A 21,741-nucleotide genomic window follows, 5' to 3' on the forward strand; every position below is an offset into this window, starting at 1 on the left:
ACAGGTTTCCCCCTCGCAGCGAAGCCTCCCAACTCGAACCTCGGCTAGAGATCCAACAACAACAGGTTGAAGCTGCAGAACGGTTGCTGATTGGGCAATAATAAGCACAGAAGTCACTGCTGGACAGACCGAGAAGCTTATCTCTCTGCGGTTGATGGTATTTCTAGCTACTTGCATATGTTAAAGAACAATTGACTACTTTCAGCTGGAGCAGAACGTTGAGAACTAAAATAAATGTCAGGTTTTAAACAAAATTTAAAAATTGCGCTTTGCGCCAAAATATTTTTTTCAATTTATATTTTTTGGTTTTATTATAGAAGCTAAAAAAACATTTCGAGCTGCATATTGTTTTCAAATGTATTATTAAAATTTGGAACCAAGAAGTACTTTACATACATTTAAAATAGGGCCCCATATCGGTTTGTTTTTTGATAACTTTGATTTTTTTTACTATTTTAATTCTGTTTTTTATCGAAAGGTTCAGAAAATGATCCATATTTTTTGAGTAATGAGCCAAAATACGTTTTTTCCTGTTTCTATCTTTTTTTGTGACTGTGTTTTAGCTACCAAAAAGTCCAATCTTCATAATTTCTACAGAAAATTTAAAAGATTTTTTGTTTGTTTTGAAAATGTTCAACATTCAACATTCAATTAAATGGCTTTGGGTTCATCAAAATGTCTGTTTTTAAATTATTGATTCGAAGACAACTTTATGCCTAGAGTACTTTTTTCAAAACAACCAATGTGCCATGGGTTTCCAATGTAGATTGAACCTTTTGAAATATTTAGCAAAATAACTCAAAATTAAGTTAAAAAAAAGTAGCTGGCAATTTATTTCTGATCCCAATTGGTACAAATCTGGCATATTTTTTGCTGAAATTAAAATTGTAGGAAAAATGTTTTATAATTTTTTTACTTGAAAACTATTCAAAAAGATTTTTAAAGAATTGTTTGAACTGATTTGAAAAAAGAAACTTTTAATATTTTTTTATTCGAAAACCATTATTTTCTTTCAAGTAAGAAAATTTTGTTCAAGGAATCTTGTTTTTAATTCGAAATAATTCAAATTATCATTTGAGAAATTTTCCACCACAATTGTAAATAAATTTTATTTGTATTATAAATTATTTGTAGGGCTAGTAATTTTTCGCGATTTCGCGGAAGCCGCGTAATCGGTGAAATTTGCTCCTGGCCGTAAAATTTAGTAAATTCCGTGAAATGCCACGAAATTTAAACAATTATTGTAAAAAAAAAATCTTTTCGGAGTAATAAAGCATTGATTTTTTCTTTCGTACATTTTCAAGTTTAAAAAAAAATGAAAAAATGCAAAGGAAAATTAAAACAGTTTTTTTTTTCAAATATTGTCCGTTGCAATAATGCTCAATGTATCAATAATTAACACTGCACATAAAATTTGCCTGAATTTTGTTTAAATTAGGAAAAAAATCGTGTGCTGAAATTTATGAAAAAAACTAATTTTTCTAACATTTATTTAGTTAATTCTACTTTTAGGATTTGCTTCGTTTTAGAGATATTTTAGCAAAATCAATTTCTAAAATCTTAAGAATACTAAAATAGCTTACGAAAATTCTACAATTTAAATATTTTTAATTGATAATTTTATTTCTACTACTTCTTGCTTTTTAGAATGTGTTTTGTACATAATTATGTTTTAACAAAACATTTTTCATGTTTTTTTTAGAAGATTTTAGAGTGCTGTGAAATTATCGTGAAATCCATGATTTCAAAAACTAAAATGCTGCGAAATTTTTATTAATTTGCCTTGAAAATTCACTACCCTAATTATTTGGGTAAAACTTTTTTGGAAAAAAATGAGTTTTTGAAAAATAGTGATTTTTGGAAAAAACTAATAACATTTTATGCATAAAACTATTTCACTTCATTTAAAGTATAAATTTGAAATTGAAACGTAAAAATACATCACAGATTTTTTGATAATTGCCTCGTTTTAGCCATTAAAAGATCGTTTTTTAAAAGAAAAAATGAATTTTTTTCAAAGTTTATAAAATTTGCTATAAAAATGTCTAAGAGACATTGAAAATTGGACCACTGGTTGCTGAGATACAGCGGCTAAAAAAATAGAAACAGTAAAATTCGAGGAGGTAGTACCTACAGTAACTACAAATATGGATACACCAGCGATGAACCTTCAGTCGAAAACAGAACACTGATGAAGTCTGCAAGTAGTAGACGAAATACGTATCTGTCAAGATATTAAAAATATATAGCGGAATTAAAAGGAACAACTCGTCTCTTTGTATTCACAGTAATGCATTCTGCTAAAACGCTCAACCAAACCACAAGTAAAATTCATGTTTTCTAAGTCCCACCCAAACAACCCTCTTTTTTCTAATGCCGATGCATCAGCAACTAATGGTCAGTTTTTGAATGTTAAAAAATGAAACATTCGTGAAATATTCCGAATCTTCTTGAAAACAATATTTTAAAAACTTTTGAATCAAGACTAACATTTTAAAATGGTTAAACATTCAATACTACGCCCACTTGCAATGTTAGTCAAGATTTCGCAGAGAATCGCTTATTTTGAAATTCTGGATTTTTTTTTTTGTAAAAAACTGCTGATTATTGATTAGGCATTCAAAACAATGCAAAACCATCAAAAATGGGGTTTCTTAACTGGTCATGTTTGAAACTAAATAAAACTTTCCAGAATAATTTGATATTTTTAATTAAAATGCTTTTTAAAACTGTTTTTCAAAAACTAAATCATGAACTTCACAGAAAAAAAAGTTAAATTTTTGAATGCTGAAAATTTGGTAGGTTGAATTTTACCTTTTTTTGAGAAATATATACTGTGTTTTTTTTTTGATTTTTTGATACTGTGTGTAAAAATGTGAACCTAATGAATATTCATCAAAAACTGATGAAAATTCATCATTTTCTGGGGTAAAATTAATCTTTTTTTTTGACACAAAATCTGTCACCTTTACTGATGAATATTACCATTTTTTTCTGTGTTGAAACATCTTTTTTTTCCTAAAATGTATTTTTTTTTATTTTCAAAGAACACGCCATGTTAAAAATAGAAAAATCCCAGAGACATTATGATTTTTTTGAAGAAAAAATAATTGCAAATTACAAAGAAATAAATATCATCGTCTCAACATTCCAACGCCCAGGGCTCCAAAAAAGTTGGAACGGTAACCCAATCTCAATGGTTCTGGGGCATAACTCAACCAATCAAGATGATTCTTCTTTCCAGTAATTTGTTAGGATGTCTACACAGCAAAAAAATGTTGAATTTTGGAATGTTGAAAATTTTGAAGGTTGAATATTACTCATTTTTTGAATATTATTACTCAAAAAATGTGTAAAAATGTGAATCTGAGGAATATTTATCAGAAACTGATTAAAATTCACCAATTCCTGATGTAATATTACACTTTTTTTGCCACAAGATCTGTCACCATTTCCTGATGAACATTACCATCATTTTTTTTTTTCTGTGTAGATGATTCTAGAACTTTGCTGACCTTTATTTGATCAAATCTGTAATTTATGCGATCAAAAACAGCGTTCCAACTTTTTTAAAACGCCTGCCTCCGCGGAATTTCATGCGATTTTTTTTACAAGCGAAAAAATGACAGAAATTACAGATTTGTTCAAATCAATCACCCCCTCTCGTGGAAAATTCTTATTTATGAGTTTTAAAAGTTTTTGTTGTAATGTAATTACTGCATTGTGGCAGACTTAAATGAAGCTGTTACTACTCCCTTATAATTAAAAACCATTTATGCACTAAATGTTACTTCATTCCCATTCCCGTGAACCTGATGTCACAACTCAAAGTCTCAACGACTTGAGGCCAACGTCTGGAATGTATTTGTCTCAAGTTAAGTCTGCATTTGTACGACTGTTAATTTCGCTAAGGCAACGACTTATTGTCCGACGTTGACCGCATGGGGTTCCCTAAAGTAACTATTACTTTTAGCTAATTACCTGTCGTCGTCGTCATCGTCAGCCGGCAACAAAGCCAAAACAAAACGGTTTGTGCCATGTTGAGGGAGGAGTTGTGTGACTTTTGAAAGATGTATTTGCAAGAAGTCATTACACTAAGCAAACAATAATTTCAGCGCCTCTTGGAATAATTAGAGCACTGGACTTTGGCGAAAAGTAACTTAATACAAGAAGAGAAGGGAAGACTATGTAAGCACACAATGGTGTGAAAAAGAAAAGTCGTAAATCTGAGGAATTTAGCAGAGGAAAACTGATTGTTGAATGTTTTTGAATATCGTAGGATATTTTAATGCCGTTCTATTTATTTTTAAATTATTTTATGACAATAAATTTCAGTTGACAAAGTTTTTTTTTTAAACAAAGACATACAGATTCTTATGGAGCAAAACAATATCATATAAATTTATTTATTAATGCAAAATTATCGAAAGCTTGAAAAAGATATAAAAAACTATTGCAAACATTTTTTGAGTTCCGGAAACTTTCCACCCAGACTCTATTCGTTTATGCTGCAAATGTCCATAACAGTCCATGTAATTAGCAATAAAAATCATTAAAACAGCAGGAAGATGACTTGAACAGCTCTCTTGACAACTTTTGCGAACCTCCTTCGCAAATAGTGAAGCGTTACATACTAAGAGGAAAACGCCCTTCCATTCTCCAGCTATCTGAGTCTGATGATGCTGCGCTGCTGCATCTTCATCATCATCGCATCAAAGCTGGCAAACAATAATGTAATAACCATCAACCAAACAACCAACCAACAGTAGCATCAGTCACATAAAACCAACAACAACAGTAGCTGGACAATCTTGGTGGCTTTTTTCTTCTTCTGAGACATTTTGTGTGATGTTACCGAACATCCATCTGAATGGCCCACAATTCCACCCCAGCCATCAGTTGGTCACTAGTGCCACCGTCGACCATCACAGCTTCCTCTCTTTCTAATTATTATAATTCCATTCATTAGTCTCGTCCAACACAACACAACAACACACACACACACATACTTTGGTCAATGTTTTTGTTTTCGGTGAGTTTAAATTGAAAAACCTCCCTCTTTACATATCACCACCAGCACCATTGGAAAGGAGGAGGTGATGAAAAACTTAATCAAATTATTATCCAATCCTGCGGAAAGGTTTTAATTGCACTCATCAAGTAGCGATTTGCGAAACGCATACCGGTGAAGTCTTTTTGATGAGTACTTGTTGTACAGCTGTGAGTTAATTTTATGATCAGTTTATACAAAAAGTTATGCAACACGTGCTAGAGGAATAACTTAATTACAAATAATGATTATTTCATAAAAAAAAAACATTGATCACAAATACAAATACTTTTTTTTATTTTTTATCTGAGATTTGATAAAAATCCTACCTGCAAAAGATACATTTGAGCAACTCTCTAAGAAATCCGCCAATTTCGACCAATTTTATTTTTTGTATTTTTTTATTTGACTTAAACTTTGTGGGGGCCTATGACCAAATAAGCTATTTTACGTCATTGGTTCACGCATACAAGTCTCCAATTTAAACAGCTGTAACTTTTGAGTGAATTTTCTGATCAATTTCGGCAAAGTTGTAGGTATTGTTGAGGACTTTTGAGAAAAAATAGGCACACGGAAAAAAAATAATTTTTTTTTAATTTTTTTTTTCACTAAAACTCATTTTCCCAAAATTTTTGAATTTTTGAAAAATATAGTGATTTTTGGAAAAAATCGAAGTTTTATGCAAAAACAAGTTTGACATTACTTTTTAATGAAAAATTGAAATTACAATCGAAAAGTACTTTACAGATTTTTTGATAAAGAGTTTCGTTTTCAAGATATAGCCAATGATTTTAGCGAAATATTTGCAGTATTTCAATTTTTAAAAATAGTGGCCATAAGTGACCATTTCTGAAAAAATTTTTTTTGAAAAGTTCAGAAAATTTGCTATAAAATTGTCTAAGAGACATTGAAGGTTGGACCTCGGGTTGCTGAGACAGAGCCGCTTTTAGAAAAAAATAAACACGAAAATTGAAGTTTTCTTAATCTCACTAAAATAACCCACCATTTTCTAATGACGATATCTCAGCAACTAAAGGTAAGAACAAGATTGTCCGTCAGACCTGGACGCAAACGCAAAATTTTGCGCCTGTCATCATAGCCTGCCAGTCATCGACCATTGAACAAAGCAACCCCTTTAGATTGTTCGACTGACAGTTGATAGAAAAATCTAACTGGCACAGCGTTCTGCGTTCACCACTGCGTCAAACGGACAAGCTTGTTCTAAGCTTAATGATCCGATTATCAATGTCAAAAAATAAACCTTCGTGAAATTTCTCGATCTTTTTGAAAATAATATTTTGAAATTTTTTAAATCAAGACTAACATTTTAAAAGTGCCAAACATTGAATATTATGCCCATTAAAAATGCTAGTCTTGATTTAAAAAAATTCAAAATATTTTATTCGATAAGATTGGAAAATTTCACGAATTTTTTATGTGTTAACATTGAAAATCTAACCATTATTTGCTGAGATATGGTCATTAGAAAATGGTGGGTTGTTTCGGTGAGATTAAGAAAACTTCAATTTTCGTGTTTTTTTTCTTCTAAAAGCGGCTCTGTCTCAGCAACCCGAGGTCCAATCTTCCATGTCTCTTGGACAATTTCATAGCAAATTTTCTGAACATCTCAAAAAAATATTTTTAGAAATGGTCACTTATGGCCACTATTTTTAAAAATTGAAAAACTGCAAATATTTTGCTAAAATCAAACTTTCGGTGACTAAATCTTGAAACGGAGCCCTTTATCAAAAAATCTGTGAAGAACTTTTCGATTGCAAATTCAATTTTGCATTTAAAAAAATGTCAAACTTGTTTTTGCATAAAACTTAGATTTTTCCCAAAAATCACTGTTTTTTCAAAAATTCATAACTCGGCGGCAGATTTTTGACCATGTTTCTCTATGGCTCAAAAGTTGCGGATTTTTGTCCCCTAAAACATACCAAAAATCTCGAAAATAAAAAAAAATACGTATTTTGGGAAATTGAGTTTAAGTGAAAAAAAAGTTGATTAAAAAATCTGCGATTTTTTTCCGTGTACCTATTTTTTCTCAAAAGTCCTCAACAATACCTACGACTTTGCCCAAGACACCAAATTGATCAGAAAATTCACTCAAAAGTTACAGCTGTTTGAATATTTACATACCATTTTTGTAAGGACAGCAGCCAAAATTGTATGGAAACTTGTATGGATGAACCAATCACACAAAATAGTTTATTTGGTCATAGGGAAGGCCCCCACAAAGTTTGAGCCAAATAAAAAAATACAAATAAAATCCATTTCCGGTTTTGGTAGAGAATTGCTCATTTACTCTTCAAAGAATGTGAAGAGTATAAATTGGAATAACTTCATTTTTAAATTAAGTGTGCCTAATAAAAAAATCGTTGAGAGCTAGAATTTCAACATTTCAACAAAAAATTTTAGAAAATGTTTTTATAAGCCGTAAAGTTGAATTGCAATCATTATTTTCAAAAAATGTAAGATTCGACAAAAAAAAATTAGCAAAAAAAACTTTTAACCATCTTAAATGCACAAAAAATCAAATTATTTTTGAATAAACCAGAACATGCTCAAAATGATTCGAAACGCTGAGAAATGCATTTTTAATTAATTTTACATGATTGCACTTAAATTTACATTGATATTTTGCCGGATTAAAAAAACAATATTTTTGCCCATGATTTTACGAGCCAATTTTTGAATGGGGGAGAAGAGGAATGACACATCAATAGTTACAGAATACTCTCTCTTTGCTCTCCCTCTCACTTCAATCGAGTAGTACAGCGAAAGGTTCAGAGAGACTGATTGCGTTATATCGCTCAGTCGCTGAGTCGAAATCTCATTTATAAAACTGGTTAAAATCTATGTTATCAAAAGTGTTTTGTAATGTTGCTGATAACACGACATCAAAGACACATTTACAAGCAATTTCCATCATGCCAAATACAAATTTGCGGCAAACTGTGGTAGTGCAGGCCAAAAGAGCGCCGAGCTGATATGTTGTTAGATTCTCTCCTCTCTGAGCGTATTCGTGTGTGACTCGGGTCAACGGACGGAGTGGGCAAAGAAATTGACGAAGAATTTGTGTCGCTGGGAGAAACGATTGAGCAAATCGCAGGCAGCCTGAGCGTAGTGTTCACTTGCAAATGGTTGCGAGCTCCAGTCGGCAAAGATTCGCTCGGCGATGAGTGAGTGATTTCTGATCTTTGAACCGAAAATCAGGACCCTTGACTAGAAGATTAGCTAAAAAATGTTTAAATTAAGCCATTATTTTGAAAAAGTATAAAATCACTTTACAAGTGATCAACGGGCCATTTTACATGATAATTCAAAACGGGTCCGCGGGCCACGTTTGGCCCGCGGGCCATACATTGGTCACCCCTGATCTAATGCCATAAATCTAATGCTGCGCAAAAAAAAAATATATATGTAGACGAAATAGTTTGCAAGATAATTAAGAACACAAGTCTTGATCAAGACGCCCCTCACTCCGGAAGTTTTCACCTTGTCAGCCGAGACGAAAAACATTCCTTTCATGATAGATCAAGATCATGGTCAACCCACGAACCTCCCCCCCTTTTAAATCGCCCAATTAGTTGCACTTTTTTCACACCTCTTTTTCACAGTTTTGTCGTTTCCTTGGGCTATAGCGTAAGCCGTTCACTTAAGCTTCCCATCGTTGATCCGCGATCACTTTGAACTTGAACCGTCATTCGACGGCGAAGAAGTTGGTCCATGGTTGGGTCTTTGCCGCCGACACTAATTCTAAGCTTTACCCGGTAATGTCGATGCAGCGGGTGGAGGTTAATTGAGTTGTCTAATGATACACTTTGAGAAGTGTGCGCTCTGCTGTGAGAGGATGTAGATTTATTTTCATTAGATATTTTACGAGAAGCTTGAATATTATTTTTTTTTTTCGAAGAAGTTAAATCTTTGTCATAAATGTAAACGGTGCTGCCAGAGGTCGCACTCCCAATTAAAACGGTTCCAAGAAAAGTGGCAACCTCTAGTCAAGGAAATGGCGTCCAAAAAGGTGAAGAACGTGGCACCGTCGTTTGACTTTGAAATCATCATCATTGGAGCGCCAAAAGTTGAAGATGTCGGTGCAATTAGACGTCTTCAAATGAGGTGGTCTCGAATTGACCTACATGTTCGTTACAACGGCGACGACGACGCCGCCCCTCGTAATTACAGCTCATTTCCATTACAAAACTGCCCAATTGTACCGAAAGATCTTCATCTCTCTGATGTGGGGGGCCCCAACTTTTGAGGGGATGGGGCGAAGCATACGTTTATTTATGTAAACATCAACCAGCATCTAATTATGAGCCCCAGCAGCAGCAGATCAGAAAATTTGATGTGATGCGAAATGTGTGTGTGTGTGTGTGTGTGTGTGTGTGTGTGTGTGTGTGTGTGTGTGTGTGTGTGTGTGTGTGTGTGTGTGTGTGTGTGTGTGTGTGTGTGTGTTCGTGAGTGTGTCTAATAACATCGAAATTGTGGTTTTCACGAAATCCGAAAATGAGCTTTAGCCACACAACTCGATGGTCTTCTGTGTGCAACTTGCCCATCAACTAATACGGTGAACTTAATGTAAAAGAGATGGCAATTTGCGAGAAAATGTGTCGAATTTTGGATTTGATATCGATTTGATGATCACAAAATCAATTGAGCTGGCACGTGGCGATGCTTTTTTTAAGGAACTCAGAGTTCTTTTTTCATTTTAATAGGTTTAATAGGGTTTTAGGTTTTTGATTTTTATTTTACATTAGGGTAATTCTTCGCCAACTCACACAGCAATTGCCCCGACCCCTCTTCGATTTGCGTGAAACTTTGTCCTAAGGGGTAACTTTTGTCCCTGATCACGAATCCGAGGTTCGTTTTTTGATATCTAGTGACGGAGGGGCGGTACGACTCCTTCCATTTTTGAACATGCGAAAAAAGAGGTGTTTTTCTATAATTTGCAGCCTGAAACGGTGATGAGATAGAAATTTTGTGTCAAAGGGACTTTTATGTAAAATTAGACGCCCGATTTGATGGCGTAATCAGAATTCCGAAAAAACGTATTTTTCATCGAAAAAAAAACACTAAAAAAAATTAAAAATTCTCCCATTTCCGTTACTTGACTGTAAATTTTTTTGGAACATGTCATTTTATGGTAAATTTATTGTATTTTACGAATCTACATTGTCTTCTGGGTCAATGTAGATTCAAAAAGTACATTAAATTTCCCATAAAATGACATGTTCCAAAATGGGAGAATTTTTAAAACTTTGTTAGTGTTTTTTTCGATGAAAAATACGTTTTTTCGGAATTCTGAGTACGCCATCAAATCGGGCGTCTAGTTTTACATAAAGTCCCTTTGACACCAAATTTCTATCTCATCACAGTTTCAGGCTGCAAATTATTGAAAAACACCCCTTTTTTCGCATGTTCAAAAATGGAATGAGGTCGTAACGCCCCACCGTCACGAGATATCAAAAAACGGACCTCGGACTCGTGATCAGGGACAAAAGTTACTCCTTAGGACAAAGTTTCACGCAAATCGAAGCGGGCTCGGGGCAACTTTTCCCGATTTCGTGTGAGTTGGTAGAGAATTACCCATTATTCATAGTTAACTCATGATAATCAAAAAAAGATCAACTGATGTTCAAAAAGTAAAGCAATTCTTCGCCAAAGTTGTACATACATTATTTATTTTTTAAATTTGGTTTTGAGTGTTTTAAAATTACACATTTGTGAAATTTGTTTTTTTTTTTCGAAGGAAAAAGATATCACAAAATATCAAAATTTTACAAATGTTTTTTTTCATCATTGATAATTGGACCATTAGTTGCTGAATTATTGGCATTATAAACATGGGAATATTTGACTGAGAATTTTCCAATTTCTTTTTCATTTATTAGCCTTATTTCAGCAACCAGAGTTCTAATCTTTAGTGTCTATTAGACAATTTTATTTGAAATTTTATCAACCTTTCGGAAAGAAAACATATTTTTTTAGGAATGGACAATCATGGTCAACATGAAAATTAATCTAAAAACCAAAAAAAACCTAAGCTTTAAGTGTCTATCTCTTGAAAGTTCTGCTTTTTCTCATAAGATCCGGTGGAAAAAATGGAAATTGTTTTTTGACAATAAAATAACAAAAAACACCAAAATATTTTTCATCAATACCTACAACTTTGCCGAAGAGACCAAATCGAACAGAAAATTTCTTTGAAAGTACAGATTTTCAAATATTTACGTACCATTTTCAATCGGACAACTGCCACATTGTATGTAGCCCTTTATGGGTGGACTAATGACACAAAATAGCTTCATTGTTCCTTGGGGAGAACTCCAAAAAGTGCCAAATCGAAAAACAAAAAATAAAAATGTCAAAAATGTCAAATCGGCCGATTTTGCTCAGTGTTGAATATATTCTAAGGTTGATATTTTTTTTATTCAGAGATTTCCTAGAATAAAAATAGAATTCGACTTAGAGGAAACAAAATTATCACCGTTTTTTTTAAACAGAATTAAAACTCAAATTAAAATTAGGTAGATATCAACTTTGTTTTATGTTTTGTTATGCAAACAATGCTTAATCACATTATCTCACACACACTTAATCACTTATTTCACACATTCCATTGTTGCTACGAAAACACACTTTTAAAGTCCTACAAATATGCTTAACGGTGCACATCAACCAGATTCTTTTGGTAATAGACATAATTTTTTATTCATGCCTTAAGCTACCATTTTCATAAAGATTTAGAACAAAACTTGTTAATTTTTACTATCACATTATTTCAGGATTGGGTCAGTAAGTTCAACAATTTTAGAAAAAAGAAGACAATTTCCTTGGTTGCTGTGTACCCTTAAGGGATACTTTTACAGTCATAGACATTTGGAAATAATTTTATATTTTAAACATTTGAATACTATTTTCAAATAGTTCTTTTTAAAGTTATTACCGTGGGTTTATAGTCCATGAAATTCCCTAACTTTTGACTTATGAAAGTATGGGTGTTGGTGGCTGTTGCAAAAAGATATTAAGGCTTTAAAAAAATCAATTTTTAACAGTAATTTGCAAAAGCTATGAGAAAAAGTTAAACCAATCCTGGATGTCTATAGCACATTTTGAAGTGCTTCAAAAGACCTTTCGAATGCATCTAAGAGAGTTGTCTTTGTCGTAGAGGGTTCATATTAGGCATGAGTTCATCTCATGTATAGACAAACAAACGCTGAAAGTTTCATCCAAATCGGAGCCCCTCGATACGACCTGTTACACATTGGTGAAAAACTCGCTGTTAATACAAAATGAAGTAGATTTTCAAATTCACCATTTTTGTGAAAAGTTTGCTGGTTAAGTTTAGCACAATTTTCTAAATTAAATAATTGCAAAAGAAATTCATCATATTTTTTTTTATTTATGATATAGTAAGCCTACACTGAAAAAAAAAAATACTTTTGTAGGTTGAAAACTGGTTCGTTGATTATTACCACGGTTAGCGAACGACTGGACATGGCGTACCATAGGTACTTCGAGTACCGCAGGAATAAAATAGACCCACCAAGCGGTCCTTTAGCCTCTTGTCCAGTAACTCCGATACCCTGGCCTCCCCGCGGCGCTAGCCGGGATACTAGTAACCATTGGAGAGATCGGGTAACCAACCCCGGTGGGAACTCTGGTAGTATGCTGACAGGGAAGGGGGGCTCCATCCTCTTCGGAGGGTGTAGCTATGCCGTTAGGCCTCGTGAGAAAGGCCCCCGTTACGGTGTCGAGAGAAAACCGGAGCTGGGTCTCGGTAGCTTCAAGGTGGCAGCCCCACCCCGAGACTAGGTATCGCAGCCCCAATCCGGCTGCATACCGAAACCAAAATCATTACGAACAATCAAGAAGGAATAAGGATCCGGAACAAACGGCATAGACCTAGGCACGAAAAGGACACCGATTGGAAACTCGGAACATGGAACTGCAGATCGCTACGTTTCGATGGGTATGAGTACGCTCTGTTGAACGAGCTCAAACCCCGCAACTTCGATGTTGTAGCACTGCAGGAGATGTGCTGGAAGGGAGCAAAGATGTGGGAGGATGATGCTTTGGAGCTCACCATGTACCAGAGCGGCGGAGCCGAAAACAAGCTGGGAACCGGCTTCATAGTATTGGGCAAGATGCGGAGTCGTGTGATAGATTGGGAGCCGATCGACGACCGGATGTGTAGGTTGAGGATTAAAGGCCGTTTCTTCAACTATCACATCTTCAACGTACATTGCCCACACGAGGAATCATCCGATGCCGAGAAGGAAGCGTTCTACGCGAAGCTGGAGCATAAGTTCGACAGCTGCCCGCAGAGGGACGTCAAGATCGTCATCGGAGATATGAACGCCCGCATAGGAAGGGAGGAGATGTACAAGCCAGTGATCGGGCCGAACAGTCTGCACACCGTCACCAACGACAACGGCCAGCGGTGCATCAACTTCGCAGCCTCCCGCGGTATGGTGGTACGGAGCACATTCTTCCCCCGGAAAGACATCCACAAAGTCACCTGGACATCGCCTAACCAACGAACAAAAACACAAATCGACCACGTCCTCATCGACGGCCGATTCTTCTCGGACATACGGAACATCCGCACGTACCGCGGTGCGGACATCCACTCGGACCACTACCTGGTGGGTGCAAGCATGCACTCAAAACTGTCGACGACGTACCACCGACGACGGAGCCGGCTCCCACCGCCGTTCAACACCGAGCGGCTGCAGGACACGGCTGCGGCTCAGCACTACGTGCAGCAGCTGGAAGCGAGCCTGCCAACGGAGGAGGAACTCGGCGCTGCCTCGCTCAACGATGGATGGAGCAGAATTTGCTCGGCCATCGGCAATGCCGCTGAAGCCGCGCTAGGTAGTACGGTCCGAGTTGGAAAGCAGCGCTGGTTCGACGAGGAGTGCCAGCGGCTACTTGACGAGAAGAAAGCAGCTTACGCGGTGAAGCTGAGAGCCGCAACTGATGAGAACGTGGCCAGATACAAACAAGCGCTGAAACAGCAGAGAACGGTCTTCAAGCTCAAGAAGCGCCAGCTGGAAGATCGCGATCGCGCCGAAATGGAGCAGCTGTTCCGGCAGAACGAGACGCGAAAGTTCTACGAGAAGGTTAACCGGTCCCGCAAAGGCTATGCGCCGCAAGCCAACACTTGTCGGGACGCCGAGGGAAACCTTCTTATGGACAAAGGCGAGGTGTTGAACAGGTGGCAGCAGTTCTTCAACGAGCACCTCAACGGCGATGTAGCGCATGGAGACGGCTTTGAAACCCAACTTGGACCGCCCGCTGCTGACCAACAGTTCCCGGCACCTGATCTGGAGACGGTGAAGAAGGAGATCAGGCAGCTGAAGAACAACAGGGCCGCCGGTAAAGATCGGTTACCCGGTGAGCTCTTCAAATATGGAGGAGAGCAGTTGGCGAGGGCGATCCACTTGGTGATTTCTAAGATCTGGAGGGAGGAGAAACTACCAGAAGAATGGATGGATGGTGTCGTGTGTCCCATCTACAAAAAGGGTGATTCTTGGAATCCTAAATCACAACTAAACTCGATAAATGTGATAGAAATTGTAAAAAAAAAATTTATGCAAACCCCTGGTCAACACATTTCACACAGAAACGCCTGAAACGTTCGCACCCTGCACGTCAACCACCCACAACACCGACCCACGTTGCACGCAACATCGCTCTACACTTCCCACCGTGCATTTGAAACGCACCTCATCCTCTGAAAGTGCCACCCCCTTCAGCAACCCGCGCCCAACTTGCGTGCAAGCTGAAGGAAAATTCAAATTTCCCCCGCGCTGAGTACGATCGCCCCGCGCGCTGATCCCATGGTAACGGAAAATAACAGTTTGGGCGAGGCGGGTAGGTGAAAATTTTCTCACCCAAGAAGCATTAACCTTCCGGAGCTCGAGACGAACGGACCCCTTTCGAGAAGAGGAGACAGCCCAAGAAAAATTCAAAGTGCCGCAAAAAAAAGAGGAAATTTTATTTTTGCTACAAGCAGTTTTAACGCGAATTCGGTGCGAGAAAAAAAGAAGAAGCTGTTTCGAAGAGTTCCCGGAGCTTTTGGATACCGTAGAAGCAACTGAACCCATCAAGGATAACCCGCGAAGAAACGTTTGAAGGCCGAAGAAAAATCAATACTTTTTGGTGAGTTGGACCGGTTTGTGACCTCCGAAGGTAAATCCAGATTGCTGACGGAATCTCTCTGTCATTGCAGAGTTCCGTCCCCGTCAAGTTTGCCCGCGAAAATGTGCGACCCGTGCTGCAGCCCGTGTGACCCGTGCTACCCGTGCTATCCTTGCGTAAGATGCCACTGTTCCTCTTCCTGTCACAAGTGTGACCACTCCCACTCCCACTCCTGTTCCCTGTCCTGTTGCTCGAAGCACCGTTACCGCTTCTGCTACCTCTGTCTGCGTCACCACTACTAGGAGGGTGTAACGCCCCGATCGTAACGCTCCGTTTTCGTTCCCATTTTGAGGCGCAAACCTTCCCGAAACTTCCTTCCGGTTCCATCGAAGAAGTTTGGGCAAAATCAATCACACCCACATAGCCTGCCTTGATTTTTCTCTGGGTGGAACCGGAAGGGGGGAAGGGACGTGCACAAATCGATACTTTTTTGCGATCGTAGCAAACAAAGTGTGTTATTTGGCTCAATGTCACGCGCGCGTTGTATCGCGTGACGTAACGAGTTTGGCTTTTTTTGTTGTTCGACGGGTTTTTGCCAATCGCCTAGCGCGATTTGGGCGTAGAATCCCGCGGTGACCTCGGCCACCTAGCGGTGGCCAGCGAAATTATTTATCCTTAAAAGTGTACAGCTTAGTCACACAGTTTGCTCTCTCTCCTCGCCTGGATAACAAAGCTCAAAACTGTGATTGAACCCGTAGATTTGTCTCGAAGAGGGTTCCGGCCGGGGACCAGGTCGCCGAACATCCGGAACCCGAAAAGACGCAAAAATGTTGTTGTTTTAGAGTTTTTATTTACCCTCGCGTAGCGTAGCTATACGTAACACCTGCACACATAACCTATAAACCCCCCGCAGAAGTCCCGTTCCCCGGCGTCGTATCTGTCCTGGTGGAAGCGTCCGATAATCTGCTTTGACAGCACGGACACGCTGCACTACAGCTGGAACCTGCGCCGCAAGGAGCCCAACATTCCGGACATTCGCTACGAAGAGATGTACTGCGGCGGCCGGCGAATCTACTAGAAGATCCGGGGAACGGGACCGTCTGAGCGGTCCACCTTGCCACACGCCCACAAAACCCACAACCCTCCTTATCCCTCGCACGCCCCAAAGGGTCCCTCCTGTCCACCTCCATGCGCGCCGGGAAGTCTGTGCGATCCGTGCGTCCCCAAGACGTACGCCGCCCACGACCTGAACTGCATGCCCCAGTGCGCCACCATCTGTCCCCCGGCCCAGTGCGGTCCACGGTTCATCACGGTGCAGCAACCGCCGCGGGTCGTCGCACAACGCAAGCTCATCAACTGCAGCCGGACGGTCGTCGACAAGCACGTGGTCCCGCGCACCAAGACCATCGTAGAGCCCAAGATAATCTACCAACCGCGGGCCTACATCGAACCGTGCATCATCTACCGGAAGCGCGTCGTTCCCGATCCGAAAATCCTCTACTACAAGCGGATCGTGCCGGACCCGAAGATCGTCTGCACCCCGCGGACCATCGTGGAACCCAAGGAGATCTGCACGACCATGGTTTGCTCGCCCAAACCGCAGATCGTGCAAATTCCACCACCGCCGGAGTACTGCTGCGTCCCGCAGTGCACCGGATTCACCAAGAGTCCGGCCTGCTCGCCGTGTGACCCCGTTTGTGGTCCCAAGGGTTGCTAGACACACACACGCACAGGACAGGGTTCAGGGTAAGTTACAACGGTGGTAAGGTACAGGCCACCCTTGTACCTTACCCTGCTTTCAACCACCCCGCTTTGACACTTCCAAAATTAACCCTCACCATGTTTGTTTACCCCCACCAGGTTCCCGCTCGCTCCTGCAAGAGCCGCGAGCTGCGCGGCGGCGTCCTCATCGCCAACTGCGAGTGCCTCAAGCGTAACGGTCTCCAGCATGATTGTCCCCGGTCCGAGTGTCAGGTAACCTTAAACTTTCCCTTAAAATTCAACTCCCCACTGATATTTTCCTTCTTCTAGGGCAAATCCTGCTGCCTGACGAGGCCGGAAGCGACCTGCTGCCCGTCGACCTGGGCGCGCCGCTTCCGCTTTGTAACGATGGGTAACAAGAGCAACCCGGTTTGCCCGAAGCGATGCCGCGTGACGACCACCGGAAGTGGGTGCAATCCGTGCGGCGTTGATTGCTTCTCGTGTCCTCCGTGCGGACCTTGCGGACCCTGCCCGGCGCCGTGTGAACCTTGTGGACCATGCAGCCCTTGCGGACCCGTGTGCGACCCCAGCTGTCCGCCGGTGTGTGATCCGTGCGGTTGCGTCCCCCAGGGCGACTGCGGACCGTGTGGAGCGCCGACGCCGAACTGTATGCCGTGCTGTAAGTTGTCATGCCCCTCGAGCTGTTTAGCGCAGCTAACTTGAAACTTTCTCCCCCCTTATTTTGACAGATGACGCGTGCACGCCGAGTGTGCCGCCGCCTTGCGGCGACATGTGCGCCCCCTACCCAACCTGTGGACCGTGCTAGAATCATCCCTCAAGCCCCACAAATCAACCTTCACTAGGCCTGTAAGCTACAACTCAAGCTGTAGAAACCACACTCAAACTCATCACCGTTTGTGCGAGCAGTTGTCCTTCATTAGTGGTGCCAATCATCTCCGACTTGGTCGCGGCAGTTATTAGTAGGTTTTGTTTTATGTTTGCAAAAACTTTTGTTGAGTTGTTAGGTCATTCGCTCCTCGCAATCATCTGTAGCAGCAGCAGCATCCATGTTAAATCGATGAATAATCGTTAAATCTTAATCGCAACCTAACTAGCCAATTGAATTTGTAAAATTACCGACTAACAGCAGCAGCACCACCAGGAACACTCACCAGTTTAGCACACGCACACTAAAGGAAGATTATGAAATCAATAAAAAGTTGTTTTTACGGTATCGAAACAAACGAGTTTTCATTTCTTATCTTTTTCATTGTACAAAACTTGGCTTGAAATTTTTCCGCTTCGCTATTTCACTTCAGAAACAACTGGAAATCAGCTAGATCTCCGAAATCCGTGTTTAAAACTAATGGGAAACAGCTTGGTTCAACATCCAAACTTGTAATTTAATGTAATGTTATGGGCTATCCTCAATCCACGTGGGCACATTTTATTAGGAATCTCAGGCTTTCCCGGCTATAATTTTTTTTTCTGGAGTACCGTAGCTGTTAAAGACAAACATATGGAAAATTGGACGAGATTTCCGGTAATAGTAGTTTATGCAACAAGTTGCAAAAAGGGGATTTTTTCAGCACGAGTCGTACATTTATCCAACGAGGTTCACCGAGTTGGATAAATACGAAGAGTGCTAAAAAAATTAAGTTTTGCAACGAGTTCCATACAACATTTTTTGCAATTCCGAAAAACACCCATAAGTGAAATTTGAAGTCAAATTTTCATGTATTTTGTCAATAAATCGCTTAAATCAAAAAAATGTTGAAAAGTGTTACTTTTCGAAACAAGAGCGGAAAAGTTCAACTTTTCAACACCCATTTCAGTGCTGAAAAGTAGAACTTTTCAGCATTTGTTTTGAAAAGTGTTGCTATTCGATTCAGTTATTTTTGGTACATAAAAGTAGGCTATTTCGTCGTTCAAGAGTGACAGAAAAAGCAAGTAGTTTCACGACGGAATTGCAAAAAAATATTTACAAGACTGAAAAATCAAGTCTGGGCCAAAAAAAAAAATCTCTTCGAGCGAATAATGATTGCCTGAAGAAAGGCCCTCTGAGTATGCTTTGATCTCGTTTTTCCTGACTGCCACTTGATCGCTGGGTGTGGCAGAGACGAATAAAAATTAGAATGATTGGGTTTAGTCATCAACTTGCTGCGATCAAGATCCAATCTTGCCCCTTTACTGCCAGCAGTCATGGGTTGTTACAATCGTCGACAGCACTCTTGACGAATGACAGCTAGTCGTGGCAATTTGAGAATAAAGATTATTCTCAGCAGTCTTATACGTGGAGTGTAACAGCCAGCGATTAATCGCAAAATTAATCATAGTCGCCAGATTTTCAACACTGAGTCTGGCATATAGAAATTGCCAAAAAAATTATTTTAAAAACCGCTGTATCTTTACAAGGTTTGGACATAGGACAATGGTCAATAAGGAGACTTTTATGTAAAATTGTCTGGGGAATTGTTTTCCACTCTTGGTATTTGTCGTTTAGACCAAGTTTAGACCACTTAAAAAAACAGTTTTAGAAAAATGATTTTTGTATTTTTTAAGGAGAGGAGTGAGGTGCCCCTGTGGGGATGCGCAGTCCTGTTTTTCCGTGTTATTTTCCGTCTCTTTTGTGTCGCTGTTCGAGTGCATGGTGTGATTGGTCATTATAATTAAATACTAGCATCATTGGTGTGGTGCTTTTCGGGACGCGCAGTTCTGTTTTTTACCTTCGGCGTCATCCATCAAGTATGTCACGCAAAAATCGGCCAAAATTAACCCCCCCCCCCCCCCCGGCGTGTATTTTTCTTTCAGTGTATTTTTTAAGTAACGGCTTCGAGATACAGTTATTTTTAAATTACAAAATACAAAAATATTTAAATAACTTACGCCCTTCTCAAATGTTATTTTTCAGTACAATTGGCTCCATATACTCAAAAATGGCTTTTACAGGCCTATGATAACATGTCTAAAAAATTTCATTGAAATCGGAAAGGGTCGGGTTCAAAAGAACCAAAAAAAATTCCTGATTTGAGCTGGAATTGCTCAAATCAGGAATTTTTGTTTCAAAAACACATAATATCATTATTTTACAAACTTATTTCACCTTCTCCTAGTGGAAAATTGTCCAAAGAATCCGAAAATGTCTTCCATTTTCCGATTCGAAATCATGTTCATTGAGAAAATCTTGTCACTTTCAGAATATTAAAATAATGCTATTTATCAACAATTTCTCAATGTTAAGCCAAATTGGTCTAGCTTAAGCAGTCCCTTTTTTATATTTGAAGTTTATAGGGAGAAAATCGTGAAAATGTATAGGAAAAATCGTTTCAGTATTTTCCAGCCAGGTAGCACAGGTCTCAACAAAAGTTGTGCAATTGTGAGATTCTTGTAGGAAATTCAATTCCCTACAACATTGTCGAAAGAAGCAAAACGATCCGAGTTTATCCTGTTTTTTTTTTTGTGATTTGTAATACCGCTGATATACCTTAAAGTATAAACGCCGATTTCTTTTCATCGCATTGCTAATAACTCAGGATCATTTCGGATCTTTTTGCATCCATCGACAAAGTTGAATTTCCTACAAGAATCTTACCCAACAAAATTGGGCGAGACCTGCGCCACCTGCTGCTAAAATTTTGAAGCGATGTAAAAATTGGCACAGTTACTCATTATTGCCTAAAAAAATCGAGCCGGGTGATATCTCTAAACATTTTCCAAACATTTCAATTTTTCTTGTCACCCTAATGCCCCATACAATTTTGGCAGTGTCTCCGGCAATGTTGTAGGTATTTTTTCCGTGTAGGGTAGGGTAGTCATCAATGAGACACTTTTGGTTTTCAACTTTCAACGATTTTTCTATTTTTTTCATCAGCATGTTTTAATGAGCTTTTTGTTGCATGTTCTTTCTTTTAGTGTATTCTAACATTGATCAAAATATGAGATCGATCCGACATCTACAGCCAGAGTTATTCAACTGTCTCATTGTAGACGCACTTGGCAGGAACAATGAGACAGCTGGGGAACAATGAGACACTCTACGAAAATCAATACTTTTCTAGTAAAACATCATGTTTTTGCATTGTTCCATTACAGGTGACATGTATTTTGGAACCCATGGGCTAAAATGAGTGGGGAACAATGAGACAGCCAGGGGTGCCAGATTGCCAGATAAATCTGGCATTGCCAGATTTTTTGAGCGCCAATTAGAAAAAAATAATTTTCTATTTCTTCCTCACATTGTTTTATTGACGTATTTTTTTTTATTTTGTGAAGCTATAATCTAATCTAATCTAATCGAACACAAGCGCAGCCAGTCCGAAGAAAGCATCCTGGAAGAACTTGTGGTAAGATTACGCCTCAAGTCCTTTCTTGCCAATATTAATGATTACAGTACATCCGAGTTACCCCGAAAATGTATAGCAAAAATTAAAGCGGCCAGGCCTACTGCGTTGCATTAACCGCAGAGACAGATTCTGTGAACGGATCACATTTCATAGAATCATCAGGGAGGAAGGATGCGTGGACATACCGTACCAAACGCTCCGAAACAGTTGTGGTGTGGTGTGTAAGTGTAAATTTGGCAGATAATAATATTTAGGGGCATTGGGGGGGGGGAGGTGAGGGGGAGGAAATGTGGATAGGAGAAAAAGAAGGTGGGAATGGGATAATATGGATATGATCAATAGAATATTATATAAAATAAGGGAATAAAATCATCTATCAAATAATGATAGATAAAATGGATAGATCTCACCAAGTCAAGATTCAACAGCTCCAGGCAGCTGGCAACCGTTTCCGTATTTTTATATTCTCCGTCACATCCAGAAGGGCGAAAA

General features: G+C 39.1%; 1 protein-coding gene across 1 annotated transcript; it reads left to right on the forward strand.

The window, feature by feature from the left end:
- Positions 1–14,952: 14,952 nt before the first annotated feature.
- LOC6039652 (keratin-associated protein 16-1) lies at positions 14,953–18,146 on the forward strand. Its single transcript, XM_038256442.1, is given in 7 exon segments — positions 14,953–15,226; positions 15,297–15,381; positions 16,374–16,918; positions 16,921–16,951; positions 17,066–17,179; positions 17,237–17,585; positions 17,656–18,146. Coding segments are annotated over 6 exon segments (1,170 nt in total). The 5' UTR covers positions 14,953–15,226; positions 15,297–15,327; the 3' UTR covers positions 17,733–18,146.
- The last annotated feature ends 3,595 nt before the right edge of the window (positions 18,147–21,741 follow it).

This window comes from Culex quinquefasciatus, chromosome 2 (assembly GCF_015732765.1).
Source record: "Culex quinquefasciatus strain JHB chromosome 2, VPISU_Cqui_1.0_pri_paternal, whole genome shotgun sequence".
NCBI classification, from domain to species: Eukaryota; Metazoa; Arthropoda; class Insecta; order Diptera; family Culicidae; genus Culex; species Culex quinquefasciatus.